This window comes from Arachis ipaensis, chromosome B7 (assembly GCF_059453495.1).
Source record: "Arachis ipaensis isolate K30076 ecotype BB chromosome B7, ASM5945349v1, whole genome shotgun sequence".
Taxonomy (NCBI): domain Eukaryota; kingdom Viridiplantae; phylum Streptophyta; class Magnoliopsida; order Fabales; family Fabaceae; genus Arachis; species Arachis ipaensis.
Window position 1 is genome coordinate 138,866,552 of NC_142442.1, and position 18,582 is coordinate 138,885,133.

The 18,582-nt window shown below is 30.5% G+C and overlaps 1 protein-coding gene across 1 annotated transcript; it reads left to right on the forward strand.

Annotated features, from left to right (window-relative positions):
* Positions 1–15,432: 15,432 nt before the first annotated feature.
* On the forward strand, positions 15,433–17,884 carry LOC107606175 (RING-H2 finger protein ATL11). The gene has a single exon (XM_016308178.3). The coding sequence runs from the start codon at positions 16,414–16,416 to the stop codon at positions 17,569–17,571; it is 1,158 nt and encodes a 385-aa protein (XP_016163664.3). The 5' UTR covers positions 15,433–16,413; the 3' UTR covers positions 17,572–17,884.
* The last annotated feature ends 698 nt before the right edge of the window (positions 17,885–18,582 follow it).

An 18,582-nucleotide genomic window follows, 5' to 3' on the forward strand; every position in this document is an offset into this window, starting at 1 on the left:
AATTTATGATTCTCTTATGAGTTCGTTATATATAATATATAAAAAAATATAAGAATCAAATTTTAAGGAGTGAATATTAGTTAACTTTTTTATCGTATAATTATTTTTTTAATTTTTATTTTAAGAGAATTTAAGATATAGAATTTAAAATTTAGGATTTTAAGCTAAAAATATAAGGTTTAAAATTAAAAAAGAAACTATAATATAATATAATATATATATTTACATACTAAAATTAGTCACATATATAATTTAACTCTTTTTTAATATTAATTTTATATTTTAATATATATTTTATTTTGATAGTTAATTTTAGTAATTAATTTAGTGTACAGACTAAACATGATTGTTTTTCCTATTCATATTCGATTTTTTTTTTTAACTTCAAGATTATATTATTATTTAGATAAAAACTACACGAGAGGGGTTTCTGACAAAGCTGTAATACTTAAGAAAAATAAATATATGAAATTAAATGAACTATTGATTCTCTGAAGTTATAACCCTCACTCTGGTTCAACTTATACCAGTATATGATGCGAAAGTGACAATAAAATTTTTTAACCACTTTCTGCTGATATCATATTAAAGATTGAAATACAAAATTATTGAGCATAATTTGAAACGTTAATAATTAAATTAGTTCTTGAAAAAGATTAAATTGATTCTTTGAAGATTAGAATAATTATATTTGTCTTTTAATTATTCTATTAATAATTTTCGTCAATAGCATAAATGACACCTAATTAATATATCTAGTTAATTAAATGTTGATTAAATATATTTTGAAAATCTATCAATTTAATCATTAGGTCAAATTAAGAATAGGATTTATGTAATTAGAAAAAAAGAATTAAATTAATAGATTTTTATAAATATATTTTTATCAATATTCAATTATTAAACATGTCAGGTATCATGTATGTTATCAATTAACATTTCATAACATTAATCGTTTACATAAATTTTTAATAAAGTGAATGAAAGATAAATATAATTAATTTTTAATTTTTAATAGACCAATTTGATTAAAATTTATCCGAAACAAATTTAAAGAATTTCTTATCTTTCCTGGATTAATAATTTGAAATACTATTACAGTATATGTGGGTCGTTTCAACGCGGCTAAAAGGTTTAATTTCATCAACTTGTTGAAAGTTTTGGGATTTTCTTATCTGAGCGAGGTTGAGAGCAACTTGATGATTATTGCAACTTGGATTAAGATATTTCAAATATTTTGGAGCCGTAAATCAAGAACCTTTTCTGCATGCACTAGCTAGATATATAGCTAAGAAATTACAAGCCCTGTTTGAATACCAACAAAAATTTCAAATAGTTTTATAATGACAACTACCTTATAACTCACTCAATTATTATATTGCTCCAAATCTTTTAGGATTAGTAGCTATAATAATGATGTTAAATTTCATTACTTCTTTGCCGTGTTACATACTATAAAATATATACGTACATACAAAATTAAATATCAAATCAGTTACATGTATAAGATATATATATTGTGTTTTATACATTATAATTCGATTGAATAATGAGGTTAGATTCTGAAACAGTCACAAAGAATAATGTTAGTACGTACTTAGTTATAATAATATTAATTCTCTCTCATTATTGCAAGACCACAATGTCATTTTGTTAAGCTTACACAAAACACGTATGCTCAAGTTGAAGAGTAAGTTCTAAGTTTTAAAAGATATAGTCATAAAAATTTATAAATATTAATTGGGAAAGTATAGGGAGTCAATGGAATATTTATACAATGTGTACAATGGAAGTTTAGAGAGTATTAAAGATATAATCATTAGTGTTAATTGGAATGTCTTCTATAAATATTCACACTTTTAGTTTTGATTCGACGCATATTTATCCTACTAGAAAAATTGAGTGTAACATTCTTTTGGATGAGTTACTTCAAAAATTTATCTGAGCAAAAAAACTTTAAAAAAAAAAAAATATATATATATATATATATATATATATAATTGATTTTTTGGATGCTAATAGTATTGTGAAAATCTTAAAACAAGATTAGTCGTAACTAATTTTACAATGTGACTTAATAGAATAGAGACACCGAAACACATCGCATGAAATATAATACAAAATTCTAATGAATGCTGAAAATCAGAAATTATTTTTAATATAGAAATGGAGATGGTATTTTAGTTAAATATTAATATTTGAAGTGTATTATAGAATTGTGGAATTCATTTAACACGTCTTTACGTGTTTCAACACGTTCCCCACATATTGGCCAATATGTTGCCACGTGTCCAATACGTTCTCACGTGTTGGCCAGGATACTACTACGTATCCAGCACGTCCCCACGTGTTGCAACACGCCCCCCACGTGTTAGACTTCTCACTTACAAAATTTATCCATCTATAATTATACCAAATAGTCCCATTTAAAAAAAAAAACACTAATATTTTTTCCGTATAAAAAAAAATCAGCCGCTGAAAATGCTAGACTTAATACATGTATTAGTGTCCCTTCTTAGAAAATAAAAGTGTAATGTATATAATGTCAGAATGCAACAGAATTATTATACACATATATTCTATATTACCATTTTCAGCTATCAACTTCATGTGAAATTATCTACATCTGAAATTTTTACCATTTTATATTCTAGTCGGTGAGAACCGACATGCGTGCATTACAAAAGGAACTCAATAACACCTGGGCAGAATTTGAGAGTTTAAAAATTAGAAGAATATTGGATTCATATAAACCCAAAATAATAGAATAGTAGAATATTGAGGATGAGGAGTGGGTACGTAGAGACAAAAATTCCCATGAAAACAGCGTCATGTAGTACACACAAGTTGACACTACGATTCACCTTATTGTAATGGACAACAACATGTTGGTTCCAAGCAACAATTTACTCTCACAATATGACAATATACGTATATATATATATATATATATATATATGCTTTTCTTGAGTTTCTGATGAAGACGGTGCAGAGCAAAGAAACCGCTTCTTAACCAAAACCAGGGGCCTGCATAATCTATACATAGATTATAATCTCCATGTTTTTAGTTGTATCATATTTAATTATAATTTTTAATTAACATGATTTGCACTCCGTATTGCGACATTGCGTAACGGCGTATACCCAAATATATTTAATAACTTTTAATATTTTTAGCTATTATTTAAAAATAAATTATTTTAATTCATGTGTGTAAAATTTTAATAAATATAAGTACAAATTATATATTATATATTATGTGTAAAACATATATTATATATAGATAAAAATTATTGCTAACATATATTTACTGACGTAATATTACTCAAAGATTATATTATAAAGGAGTAATAATATGTTTTTCTATGCTATTTTCAGCACAATATATTTGCATCGCATGTGGTTAATTTGTCACCTAATTAAGATTAATGAAAAAAGTAGTTAACTCTTATTATCACAATTTGATCCATTAATCCTTGAATTTAACTTAAAACTAGAGTCTCTAAAATACAAGTCTGTAAAAGTAAAACCCTAATCGTATAGAAATAAATAAACCCTAATTATATATTGGTTTGTAATCCTTTATTATGGAACTGTTGGGCCAATCGTGGGAGGAGGAATTAAGTAAGATAATATAAGATGAGAAGACACCACATCTAACTCAAAACCTTAAAGTAGTAAATTAATGGATCTCTCATCTTATAAACTCCTCACTCTTCCTTACTTTATTTGATTTGGGACTAACTTTAACATTCCTCACACTTGTAACATTAACAGTAACAAAAAAGAAAGCTCATTATTGTTTCGAGAACATCATCTATCAAAGTTGAATGCCATTAGCAAACTTAAGCAGCAATGATTTTTTTTTCTTTTTTTTTTTTGTTATATTAAGCAGCAATGATTAACTCTAGCTCTTAGCAGTTAATTTTTTTTTTCCTCTTTTCGGTCTTTGTGTTTTTGGTCGTATTTTTCAGGTTAGCAGTTTTTGCTCAGAAGGAGTTTAAAGCTAAACCAAAAATCGTTGTTTGGTTAGATGGTAGGGGTCAAGGACCAAGAAACAACAAAAACCTAAATAAAGGGTAAATGAAATAGCTGAATTGGGCCCAATAAATAGGCTCAATATACATATATGTTTTCCTAATATATAGATTCTGCGATTTAATGTTTTGACCCATAAAAAATGTTGTATGAGCCCATGTAACCTCAGAATCCGGACCCCTTAAGATAAGTCTTCTTTTACAAAAAAAAAAAAGCTAGTCCTAGAGTTTTGAGCTCATTCTTGTCCCCAGCTTTTCAACATATAATACTAATAATGTACGATGCATAGACACTGACAGGACACGGGACATGACACGACATGAAACACGTCGACACGCGAATTTTAAAATCTTACATGACACGGAAATACGCATACATATAAAATATAAATTAAAAATTTTAATTATTTTTAATATTTTATTTTAATTATATCAAGTATTTAAAATATTTTTTATTTTAATAAATAATAATATATACTATATCTAAATTTATTTTAAAAATATATGTTAAGAATAAGACAGGACACGTTGACACGTGATGATATTTAGGTGTGTCCAGGTGTGTCCGGAGATAAATTTTTTATTTTTTATCAAGACACGGTTGGACACAGTAGACACGCGTATCGGACGAGTGTCGGTGAGTGTCGTGTCCGAAATGTGTCCGACACGCGGACACGGCAACTCAATGAAGTGTCCGTGCTTCATAGCTAATAATAATAATAATAGTAATAATAATAAATCAAGTTGGGTTGGTCTAGTAGTTAGTTCACTAGCGCACTTAAATAAATGTTGAAGGTTTGAATCCCGCCTTATGCATGCAGACCTATACATCAAATAGTCATTATTTTAGAAAATATTGTTTCAACTAAATCAGCAAAAAAATTAAAAAAGATATAGGGGAGTAAAGACAAAAATATATGACAATTACATTGAAAGTCATGTCTAATCAATCTATCCGCATAAGAATTTATTTTTCTAAATTTGTGATAGACAGTGACAAAGCTTTAGCTTGGAAATAAAAGATTATAGATCTTCCAAATTTTTTTATAAAAAAAAATTAGTAGTATTTTGTACATAAAATTTTTTTTAGTTCAAGTGACATTTTTTTTTCTGTCTCATTAGAACAACTATGTTCAATATTCACTAATAAATCCAAACTTCTACGATTTTATAACTAAATAAAAATAGAGCTACATCTCCTAAAAAGATTCAAATCTTTTAAATAGATAGTACCGTATTCAATATTTATTAATAAAAATATTTGGTAACAAAAAAAATTAGTCAAAAATAGTCATAACTTGTCTTATTTAGCATTTATTAATTGTTACGATAATTAATTAATACTAAATAAGACAAGTTCTGATTATTTTTTTTTGTCTACCTAACATTATCCATTTACTAATAACTCCAAAAAGAGAAAAACACTAATAACTCCTACCATTCTATAACCAAATAAAAATAGAACCAAATCTCTTAAAAAGATTAGATATTCTAAATAAATAGCTACCATCTTATCATGTTTAATATTAACTAATAACTCCCTAAAAAAAAAAAGAAAAACACTAATAATTCCTACAATTCTATATCCAAATAAAAATAGAATCAAATCGCCTAAAAGAATTCAAATCTTTTAAATAGATTTAGTAACTAAATAAGAAAAAATTGAATTTCTTTGACTTCTTCAAGAGACTGTCTCTCAACTGAAAAATAAGAAACGTTAATAATAATATCTAATAAGAACAACGCCATAGCAAGTCACAGTGACGGGTCGTACGACAAAAAAAAATTAATTTTAATGGTGAAATTATCTACAAAATTAGGTATTTTTATTTTTTTAGTTTAATTTTATTTTATGTTTTATTGTTTATTTAATTTAATTTTTTATGTTATATAAAATTATTAAAATATTTAATAATTATTGATAGCATTGTATTTTTATAGATTGATAGAAGAATGATAAATTTGCGAATTGTAACTTCAGAAATTTCAATCTTTTAAATCAAGTTTTGAGTACAAGTAATTATATATTTTCGCATCATCTCTGTAAAATTAGATAATTTTTTCTTCATTTAATTTAGGCTTATTTTATGTTTGTCAGTTATTTAATTAATTTTTTTTGTCAAGAAAAAGACATTCAATAACTATTGTAAATTTAATATTTACCTTTTTAATTTTTTTTTACATAATTCACAAGTTATATATTTAAATTTTGTAAAATCATGATGATAAAAATCAAAGAATCGGTACATTATTTTAAGAGAAAGATTAGCGTTTAAAAAGAAGAAAATAAAACTTCTACAATATCAACACTTATAGATAGCTCTTCTACTCTAATAAATCATAAAAAAAAAAAGTGAGATACAACCTTTAAAGGTTCAAAGTGTTGCATCGAATGAGTTTGATTTTAATTCTTTGAAATGAGACCTTGAAAAATGACTTTAAATTTGACAATATCACTTAAATTAGAGAGATGAGGTTAGACGAACTTATCTTATGGGTCCATATCAAAACCATCTTGACAATTATCCTCTATCTGGTATGAAACATCTAAAACGATTTCAATATGCTTGATTTGGTATTTTTCCTTCATGGTTAGAGTATTCACCTTCTGAATATGTTGCATGTTGTTTATTTTGTTATTTGGTTAGCAAAAAATTTAATGGACGTAATGGATGAGATATTTTTATTAGTAAAGGATTTAGAAGTTGAAAAATGGTTAATAATGGAGTGAATTGTGCTTTTTTTAAACATATTGGAGATCCTTGCTTACCACACAACAATGCAGTTGCATCATGTCTAGACTTACTGAATCAGACAGGTCACATCCAAAATGTAATTGAGGATCATACTTCTGAGAAAATTCAAAAGAATCGATTGCATCTAAAATCCTTCATTGATGTAATTTGTTGGCTTACATTTCAAACTTATACTTTCAAAGGTCATGATAAGACTTTAGAATAAAAAAATCGAGGTACTTTTCTTGAAATAATAAAACTCATAGCATCTTACAATAATTAAGTTAGAAAAACTGTTAGAAAATGCTCTATATAATGCTAAATATCCTTCATATCAAATTCAAAAAGAAATCTTGCATATTCTCTCAAACAAGGTGAGAAAGCATATTTGTGAAGAAATTGGAGATTTTAAGTTTTGCATTGTAGTAAATGAAGCTCGTGATGAATCCAAAAGAGAATAAATGACACTTATTTTGAAATTTGTTGATATACATGATTTTATTCAAGAGTTTTTTTTTTTTAATCTTATGCATGTTAAAGATACTGCATCATTAACTTTGAAACAAGAATTGTGTAGCATTCTTTCTCGACATGATCTTGATGTCTCTATTATTCATAATCAAAGATATGATGGTACCAGTAACATGAGAGAAAAATGGAATGGATTACAAGCATTATTCTTAAAATATTACCCATATGTTTATATATCTATTATTTTGTTTATCGATTACAACTTGCATTAACTGTTGCATCTAGAGATGTTATTCTTATGCACCAGTTTTTTTTTTTTTTAAAATTGACTTTCATCGTCAACATCATTTGTTCTTCTAGTAAACAACATGATGAATTACATGCTGTCAAGACAGATGAAATTTCTCATTTATTAGAGATTGATGAACTTGCAACTGATAAAGAGGCAAATCAAATTGGTATTTTGAAATGAGTACGTGGTACTCGGTGGGTTCTCATTTTTCTTCTGTTTGCAGTTTGATAAATATATATGGTACAATGTTGACTTTTTACAAAAGGTTATTATTGATGGACCAACTTATTCTCAGCATAGTGATGCAGATAGTGCTTACAATACCCTGATCTCATTTGAGTTTGTATTGATCTTGTATTTGATGAAAGATATTATGAAAATAACTGATATTTTTTGTCAAGCTTTACAAAAGCAGTTTCAAGACATAATTAATGTTATGCAACTAGTTCATTCTACAAAAACATTTATCCAAAATATGAGAGATGACAGGGAGGAATTATTGAAAAATGTAAAATTATTTTATGAGCAGTATAATATTTTAATTTCTGATTTAGATGCTTTATATAGCAAGGCAAAGACACTCGCATAACCAAAAAGATCATATTACAATTGAGTATTATTTTAAAGTGAAAATATTTTTAATCACAATTGATAAGTAATTACAAGAGTTGAATAACAGATTTAATGACCAAGCAATGGGTCTAATAAGTCTGAACTCTACTTTCATACCTAAGGATGCTTATAACAAATTTTAGATTGATAAGATTTTTACTCTTGTTGACAGTTACTATCATAGTTATTAGAATCAGATCGGACAGGCCAGTTCAACTAAAAAATCAGTGAGTAAGAAGTTCGATTTTGTATTAGGACCAAACTTACAATCGAATCAGTCAATAGTGGTCAAATTCGTTAAAAATTGCCGGTTCTTTTCAAACTGCTTACAAGAACCGTGCAGGTTCACGGGTGGGTAAGTGCTCTGCTGCACACAAGAAAAGGCTTTTCTTACTTAATTTGGAATTAATAGCAAAAGAAACTCAACAGGATTCAAACCTGCAGCTTGTAGACTACACAAGAGTGACCTTCTCACTAGACCAATGTTATCTTTAGTATTCTATATGCTAATCATTGTATATATTTTCTCAAATTAGGAATTGTCATCATTTTTATTTAATTTTAGTTTTATTTTTACACTAATTTTTTAAAATTAATTATATTTTTTAATTGTATATGATTATTAAAAAATAAAAATACTTTTATTAATTTTAAAATGTCTTCTTTATTTATAGTTAGGGTTAAGTACGATTTGGTACTTAAGGTTTAGGCCGAAAATTTTATTCGTCTCAATCTTTTTTTGCATTCGAATTCGTCCCCAAGGTTCAACTTTATTTTAAATCATCTTTTTTTATTTAAATCTTAAATTTCTGTACCAAATTATCCCTAACAAAAAAATTATAAAATTAAAAAGAAATGAAAAGAAAAGAACAGAGAAAGAAAGAGAAGCAGAGAAGCTCGGCTTCAATGTTCACCACCACTACCACCAACGCTTCAAAAATTTATGTTTTAAATGTAACATCAAATCCTTCAAATTCAACAACAACAACAACAACAACAACAACAACAACAACAAAGCATTCGTATTTTTTAAAAAAAGAATGAAGAACTTCATCAATTACAGAGAGAGACAAACAAGATACAGAGTGAAGTAGAGACAGCAAGGTCGCCAATCTGCTCCACCATTACTGTCGCTGGAGAAGGCCGTCGACAACCGACAAGGTACATGGTGACGACAGTGAGAGTGCCGCGACTGACGCCGAAGAGGAGGGCGACGATGATGGAGAGGATGTCCTTCGATAGCGAGGCGAGGCGAGGGTGCGGCAAGGTGAGGGTGGCCGTCAATCTCGATGGCGGCGGAGGAGTCCTTGATGGCGTGGTCGAAGAAGATCTCGGAGGAAAAAAGGCAGAAGGAGCAAATCTCGGTAAAGGTGGTGAGTTTAGCGGTGGGTGAGGGAACGTGTAAGAGGAGATGACGAAGGTCCAGTAGGGGTGGGCAAGAGTGGTGGCAGAGAAGAGGGAGACGAGGAGGCCAAGGACGACGGCGATACGGAGGAGGTGGGCTATGAGAAAGAAAGGAAGAAATTGGTAGAAAGAAATTGAATGGAGAGGAACATACTGATGAAGAGGAAGAGATACAAATGAAGGGCATTTTGTCCCAAAGGATGATCTTAAAACCAAGTTGAACCTTAGGGACTAATTCGAATGTGAAAAAAGGTTGTAGACGAGTAAAATTTTGACCTAAACCTTGGGGATCGAAATTGTATTTTTCTCTTATAGTTATATGATATCTATTAATATTATTTTTTAATAAAAAATTATAAAATATAATGAGTATAATTTGATTAATAAATTACTTAAATCTAAAAGTAACAATTAAATAAATATAAAAATAAAATAAATAAAATTTTTTTTTTACCAAAGATAGGAGACTCGAACCCGCAACCTCTTAATTGAGTATGGAAAGACTATGCCATTTGAGCTATAACTCATTGGCAAACAAATAAAATTACTTATTGTGAATAGTGAAAGAAAATAAAATTTTATATTATTATTTAATTATCATCGAATCAAACGATTCAACCAGTCATTTAAGGGTTGAACTAGTAATCTGTTAACCCAGTACATTGACCGGATTAATTACCGATTCGATTTTGATATCTATAGTTACTATCCCAAAAATTTTACTAAATAAGAGAAGATTAATTTACCTTTTCAGCTTTCAGTTTATTCTTGATGCTGTCAACATCCAAAAATAAAGAATCTATCAACTATTCATGAATTGTTTAGATGTTTATTAGAAACAAAAAAGTCAAAAAATGTATTACTTGATTAATAGATTTATTCATCTAATATTAACTCTTTCAATTTTTATAGCTACTACAAAGCAATCATTTTCAGCAATGAAAATAATGAAAATAGGTTAAGAAACAAGATGGGCGACGACTTTTTCACGGATAATTTGGTTATTTACATTAAGAAAGAAATTGTTGAAAAGTTTAGTTTTGATTCAATTAACCGAGATTTGCTAAACTCACCACCTAAACCCTAAATCCTAAACCCTAAACCCTAAATCTCGATAGTTTATATTTTTTATCGTAAAATTATTTATTTATTTATTATCACATTAAAAACAAACTTAAAAAATAATTATATTTATAAATTTTATATTAATATAAATACTATTATGTAATTTTTATGTTAAATTTTTTGTTCCTTTAAAATTTTTCTTCAAGCTCTACCACTGATAGTAGATGCTCCAACTCATCAGTCTGTTGCAATGCTTACAAATTGCCAAGACCAAAGGACCCGTGAAATGAAGGTTAATTGAATCTTGAAGATACATAGACACAACCATTTTTGAGTCAACTTCCATCGAGTAAAATCTATATTCAAATACCAGATCCAACTCCAAAAAAATGTCCCAGAATCCAGCTAAAGTCACTACATAGATGTCCAAGTCAATACTATAAGCTAGTAAGAATTTTTCTTCATGATCTCTAAGGATTTCTCCACAAGCTGCCTTTCATCCTTTAACACAATGCCATCTGAATTTAGTTTGATGAAAGGAGGTTTAGGGAAGCCACCACACCCATTTCTCTATAAAATTATCCACTCTCCTCCTTATTCGAGACATCTTTACTTGGGCCAGGTGATAGTCTTTGGCTAAATACAGAGCTAGTTCTTGGATCTTATCTCCATCTAGAGCTGTATCTCTTTCATAAATGAACTTATTCCGATGGAACCATAGAGAATCCATTGTGCTAACGAAAAGGAGAGGTCACGAAATCCTTTTGATGTGAGACTAAGAAGATAAATTCACCAATAACCAGAGAATCAAGGATTAGGTGAAAAAACTACATGTAACTTATCCTTCCATAGGTAGACAGAAAGAGGTGGTTCATTAGGTTCTTTGCTGTTATCTGAACAATTTGGCTGAAAAGAAATAATAGGCTATTCCGAAATCAGAGCTCGCGAGTGGTGGACATTATTAACAGATCGTTTACGTACTACGAAGAATGGAGTAGTGGTGAGCCATTTGATTATTGATATGCTAAAGTGCTTAGGAATTGTATGTTACCTTGCTTTGTTATTGTTATTACTCTACTCTATTGTGTTGAGCTCCCTTTGATTCAAAAAACTTGTCCTTCCATTTATGCTCTTCCACATCATAAGCGCAACTCTACAGTCATAGAAAATATAAAAAAAAACTCAGATGCAGATCCATAAATACTACATAAATTATCCGGAGCCATATGTCTTTTAAATCGGAGTTCATTTGTCAACAACACTTCCTTAGCACTAACCAACAAAAGTTTCGAATTTTTTAGGGTGCTTTAAGCCTCCAAATCTTAGAAAACAGATCAATCTTATTATCCTTCAAAAAGCTTAGGTAGATACTACAAGCCGATTTAATGGTAAACAAGTCATTTTAATTCAGGAGCCACATAACTACATCATCTCCCAACCTTGGCTCTAGGGCCTTTAAAGTAGTGATAATGGGTTTCCAATCAGTGGCGGAACTTGAAACAAAATTTGGGGGGGACAAATAAAAAATAATTGTCAAAATGTTTTTGATATGGACCCCATTTAAGATAAGCTCGTCTAATCTCATCTCTCTGGTTTGGGTGATATTGCCAAATTTAAAGCTGTTTTCAAGATCTTGTTCCAAAAAGTTAAGGTTAAAGTCATCAGATGTAACTTTTTGAACTTTTAAAGGTTATATCTCACTTTCTTCGTGATTCATTAAAGTAGAAGAACTATGATATTGTAAAAGTTATATGTTCTCATTTTTAAATATTAGCCTTCCTCTTAAAAAATGTATCAATTCTTTGATTTTTTATTATTGTTTTATATAAAAATTTGAATATATATCCTGTAAAATATGTAAAGAAGAAGTTAGAAGGACAAATATTAAAATTTATAACATTTATTGAAAATTTTTTTTATCAATTTATACAAATACAATAATATTAAGACTTATTGAATATTCTATTATTTTTTATCATATAAAAAATTAAATTAAATAAATAGTAAAATATAAAATAATATTAAATTAAATAAATAAAAAATATTTAATTTTTTATATTTGAACTTAAAAATAGAGAAAGTGTTGTTTATTGAACTTATTAGATACTTTAAGTCATAGTAAAAGATTTAAGTCAATTGAACTATTTTTTATTTTTTAAAAAAGTACTACTAAATTTTTTTATAAAAAATTTGGGGGTCATGCCCCCCTTATCTGAACTAAGCTCCACCACCGTCTCCAATCCTCCCCCAGAACATCATCGATGTGCTCCAAATTCCAACCATTCTCGGCAGCATAATCATAGACTTTCTCATAAGCAAAATCAACTAAATTACGAACTCTTGAGATTCAATAATTTTTCCAAAAAATTGATGTTATCTCCCAAAGTAACTCTCCAAACTAGATTCTTTTTGAATTTCTTCCACATTTGGGAGATGCTTTTCCAAATATTTGAACAAGAATTTTGCTTTTTCATGGCCGAAATAAAATCAGTACTCATAGATTGCACATTATTTTAAATTGTAGTGAATTTTTTTTATAAATTGTAGTGCTCTTTCAGTATTATTATTTTTTAACGGAGAATTCTATTTTCTTGTTGATTGATGATGTTAAAGGGAAAATCCTTATTTCTACTAATAGAGTAATAGTAATAATTCTTGTATTCCACTTTTTTTTTTTGACATGGTTCAGGCCCCAAAACAGGCCCGAACCGGCAGAACCTGGAAGAAACCAGCATGATGACGCCTTTCCTTCCCTTCTCTATGGTTGAGGGGGAGGATTCTACTTTGTAATTCTTTTTTTGGGTCAAGGACTTCTAACTTTGTCCAATTAAAAAAAAAGGTATAGCCCACCCAATCAAACCAAAGACCAAAAAAAAGAAAACCAGAAAAAAATTCTTTCGTCCTAACTCCTAAGAGATATCCAAATAGCTTCCAAGCAAGGAGCAATAATAATACTATATAAATTCAAGACCAAAAAAAAAAAAAAAAAACTATACAAATTTAATAGCCTTGTAATAAAAATAATAAATATATTATATTCTTTAATTAAGTAATGGGCTTGAGCATGAAAAAATAATTTCTACTAATCACGGTTTTCACATTTGTCCAACGAAAAAGGATACTACGTTGTGAATTCAATCCATCCAATCCCCGAAACAATGAATTTCTAGTGTATTACATTAACATTAACCCCTGGATCACACGCAGGGTCAATCCCTAGATAATTATAAGGTAGTGTTTGGTGGAGAGACAGAGACGGAAAGACTGAAATTGAGGGACAAAGATTAAGAGACAGAAATTAAAATAAATTTCAGTATTTTGTTTGGTGCAAAATGGGAGACAGAAATTGAAACAAGAATGAAACTCTAATTTAATTTGTACAAAGGATAAAATTAAAATTAATTAATTGAAATGAGGATATTTTAGGTATAAAATGTTATTAAAGTTTCAGTTTTCATCTCTAAAAATTTTAATCTCCTGTGTCCCCACTTTTTAGAGGTACTGAAATACTGAAATTTTGGAGACAGAGACAGAAATTTTAGTGAACCAACAAACATGATACTGAATCTCAGTCTCTCAATCTCTGTCTCCGTATCTCAAAACAAACGCTACCTAATATGCTGTTACACCGATATCATGATTCCAAATTCCAAATTATCTTGGGTTATACTCGATGGGTGGCTTCTTAAACTCATGAGAAGTCACAATACCTCAACTTTGAAATTTTCATAATTAAATTTGGGAAACACAGAATACACTTTTCTCAATCTCAAGTGCAAAAGTCCTCACGGCTCCATATCCGCTTATATAGACACACATTTTAATTCTAATTAAGTAACTATATAAAAGCTCTACATATATTTTCTTTAGACTTTAGTCTTTAGCTATTTAATTTGAAAGAGTGATGTTTCATCAACTGCTTACTGGACAAATTATTTTAATTTAGAATTTGAGTGGAATAAGTTATTATGGTGTGACGGGGCATTTACATTTATTATTAAAATTCGAATTTTCAAGGTAAACTTCTCTATTTAACCAAAAATTCAAAGTGACAAATGAAGGAATACTTTTATATTTATTATACATTAAGAAAAGGCTTATTTTATTGATTCTACGTCCTATATTAAATTGACACCCATATCTAATTTAGTTCAATATAAAATAAATTCTAAATCGGGTTGAATATAATAGAGGACTACATGTAAATTATCGGACAAATACGAATGACATATAAAATTATAAATGTTAAATTAATTTGGTGGAGATAGCGATTGATAGAGTTGCAAATTAAATTAGCAGCCTAATTCAACAATCTTGGCTTAGTTTTATTCGTTAACTTGCTGGTTTAAACTAGCCCATTCTTTCTTCCGCCATTGCAAAAGATTATATTACATGAAGCTACTGGACCTAACTCGAGTAATCATTAGGCACCACTTCAGTATATTGTTCAATACAATTAATTTGACTTTCATTTCACCTCAGTATTATCTTTTGTTTTTTTTAAAAGGGGTAATCATTCTAATCCATGAAGCTAGAGAGTATCTTTTCATTAAGCACAATGAAGCCATTTGTATGCTTTCCAAATTCTGTCCATACTCAGAATGCAACATTCAACCTTACAGAGTCCCATCACTGAGTCTCTTAGAACTTCCATAAAATGAGAAAAAGTAAAATAAAAAATTATTTTTAGTATTAGAAAGTAAATTACTTGATTATATGCGGAAACTTCTTTATTTTTTCCTCTATTGTGATAATTAAGATTGATAAAGGCAACATTAATTTTTGGAAGGTGCCAAGGGAATCATGGATATAGATCACAGACCGGAAAATTTCTAAATAAAAAGAATTAAATAACAGGTGCATTTGATTTGTATTTTTATTTGTAGTATTTTTTGTTTTTTGAATTTTATAAAAAAAATTAAAAACAGAAAATAAAAACAGAACACTAGATTTTATCTTTTTATTATTTTTATAAAATTCGAAAAACAAAAAATACTAAAAATAAAAATAAAAAATACAAATACAAACCACCCTAAATGTTCTCAGAATAAAAATACTGTCTCCACAATTTATAGGTAGTGGTGGCTGAGCTTGGTGCACTGAAAAAATATGTTCATTGAGGCTTGCTATAGTCTACAGTCTAGACTTATCCGTTGTAACTTAGTGTGCGGCCATAAGTCCCATTTCCAAAAAGTCAAAACCAAAATAGACATCCTGCTCCTCTACCTGTCTACCCTTGTAAGATACGTTTGGATAAAGCCAATAATCAAGTATAGGAAGAAAAAAAATTCTTTGAATAAAGTTATTTTTATGAGATATTTTCATAAGCCAAATAGAATAGCAGAATTTGTAGTAGAATATGAATATCTACTAAAATAAAATATCGGCATCCAAAGCATAAGTTTTACCAACAACAGAGAGGCAGAGAATACAACTGCAGAGCATAGACCCAATCCCCAATTTTCTTCCACAATAAGAAACTCCTCTTCCCGTGTTATATTATTCATCCTTGCATGTTCTTTTTCTGCATAGCAAAAGCTTTAGTTTAGCGTTGGTTTACAGTAACAAGGAAATCATTAACAACCTGAGACCAAAAAAAAAAAGGTTAACGGCAGCAATCAGTGGAGAGTGGAGACATGGTTTTACTAATAATTTACTATTAGAATTTAGAACCCACCGTAATCATTTCCTCCTTCATTTTTCCCTTTTCATCAAAAAAAAAAAAAAAAAGAGAAAAGAGAAAAGAGAACAGAGAAAAATGAAATCCAACACCTCAACACTACTCTCTTGATCAGATATGTCAACCACCCAAACCCAAACACGCCACCATGGCCTTCTCGCCGCGATGCTGCTCCTCCTCCACCTCCTCCTTCCCCCGCCTCATACCGCCGCGCAGGCCGTTAACTCGCTGCCGCCTCCGCCGCCAGATGCCATCTCCAAGGTGAAGTTCGACAAGTCCATGGCCGTCGTCCTGGTCATCCTCGTCATCGTGTTCTTCGCCCTCGGCTTCCTCTCCGTGTACACGCGCCAGTGCGCGGAGCGTAGGATGAGGGCGAGGTTCGACCTCACGTTCCCCCTCGCCGGAAGCCACCGCCGGCAGCGTGGTTTGGACCGGGAGATCATCGAGACGTTCCCGACGTTTGTTTACTCCGCCGTGAAGACACAGAAGATAGGTCGTGCCACGCTAGAATGCGCCGTGTGCCTCAACGAGTTCAACGACGACGAAACGCTGCGTTTAATTCCAAAGTGCAGCCACGTGTTCCACCCTGATTGCATTGACGCATGGCTCGCTAACCACTCTACCTGCCCGGTTTGCCGCGCCAACCTCTTCCCCTCCGACAACAACAATAACGATAACGGCACCTTCGTTGACGTTCAGATCCCCGATCCTGAGTCCAACGGTTCACATAGATCCGAAATTGCACAGATTAATAACGGTAACGATAACGGCGGAGGAGGAACGGCAACGGTAACGGAGTCTCCGAAGATGGATAGTTCAGTTAATCAGAGGCGTACGCCGTTACGGTCATGGTCAACGGGGTTTAGGATTGGGAGTTTGTTTCCAAGGTCGCACTCGACGGGTCACTCGCTGGTCCAACCGGGGGAAAGCTTGGAGCGGTTTACGCTGAGGCTGCCGGAGGAGGTGCGAAACCGGCTGCTTATGAGTTCGACGCCATGTCAGACGACAAGCAACGGCGGCGCGGCGTTCTCGAGAGAGAGCAGCGTGAGGAGAGGGTTTAGAACCCGGAGTGTGGGTCCCGGGAGGGGCTACTTGCAGTATGAACGGTTTGGCGGGGTGGAGCGGCGAGGGTTCAATTGGACGCCACCGTTTTTTAGTAGGGCCAGTTCTACCCGGTCTCCGGGGAACGGTACGACGGCGGAGGAGAAGAAGGAGGTGGCGGTGGAAATTGGTGAACGGTCTTCGGATCGGTTATTTGCAGGTGGTGAGAGTTAGGTATTTGTTTAGGTTTCTAATTTAGGTAATTTGGTTGGTTGGTTGGAGTTGAAGGCGATTGTCACAATTAGCTTCATTTTCACACTACAATTTTACATTTATTTTTACTTTTACTTTTACCAATGTGTCAAAGCATACAATATCAGATATATACACACAAAATGCTACATAGAGATTCATCCAAACAGCCATGGTAAGGGGTTTCAGTGGTTGGAATTCATTCATGACGCGTATATGTTAAGCTCACATGTATCTATCAACTGAGCCTCGTAACCTTCTTCATAGAAACAAAATTACATTATATTTTTTGGAATACTTATTTTTATTGTAATGTATAAACTTTTTAAAAGTCTTGCGAAGACCAAGTATTGTTATTATATAGGAAAACTTTGTATTAATGCGCTTATATTTCAATCATTTTTAATCTTTGATTTTAATTATAAAAAATATATATAATATATAATTTAGATCAATAATTAAAATTTATTAAAAATACTAGTAAATTAATATGATTAAAAATTTTTCTATTACATATATAGAATCGTACCACATGGATTGCTACTGTTCAGATCAATATACTTGAGTGCCAACACAAGACGTAGCTATCCACTCGATACATATAAATACTATAGAAAAGTTTTTAAATATATCGATATATCGGTATTTCAATAAATTTTAACCGTTAATTTTAATTATAGATATTATATATATTTTTATAATTAAAATCAACAATTAAAAATAATAAAACACTAATATATTGATACAGTTGAAAGTTTTCCAATACCATATACCCTTGCTCCCTTTTCAATAATCTATTAGCGATCCTAGTTTTGTTTTTGCTTAATATAATTAAACTAGGAAGATACCAAACAGATTCATAATAGATTGCTTCATGATCGTACAATAATCCAAACATTAACCTAGTGAAATCTATAGTCCGTCGCCTTCTAGTTCTAGGCGTGAGATATGGAAAAGAGCTACTCGAAGTTTATCACTAGACTTCTTTTAGTT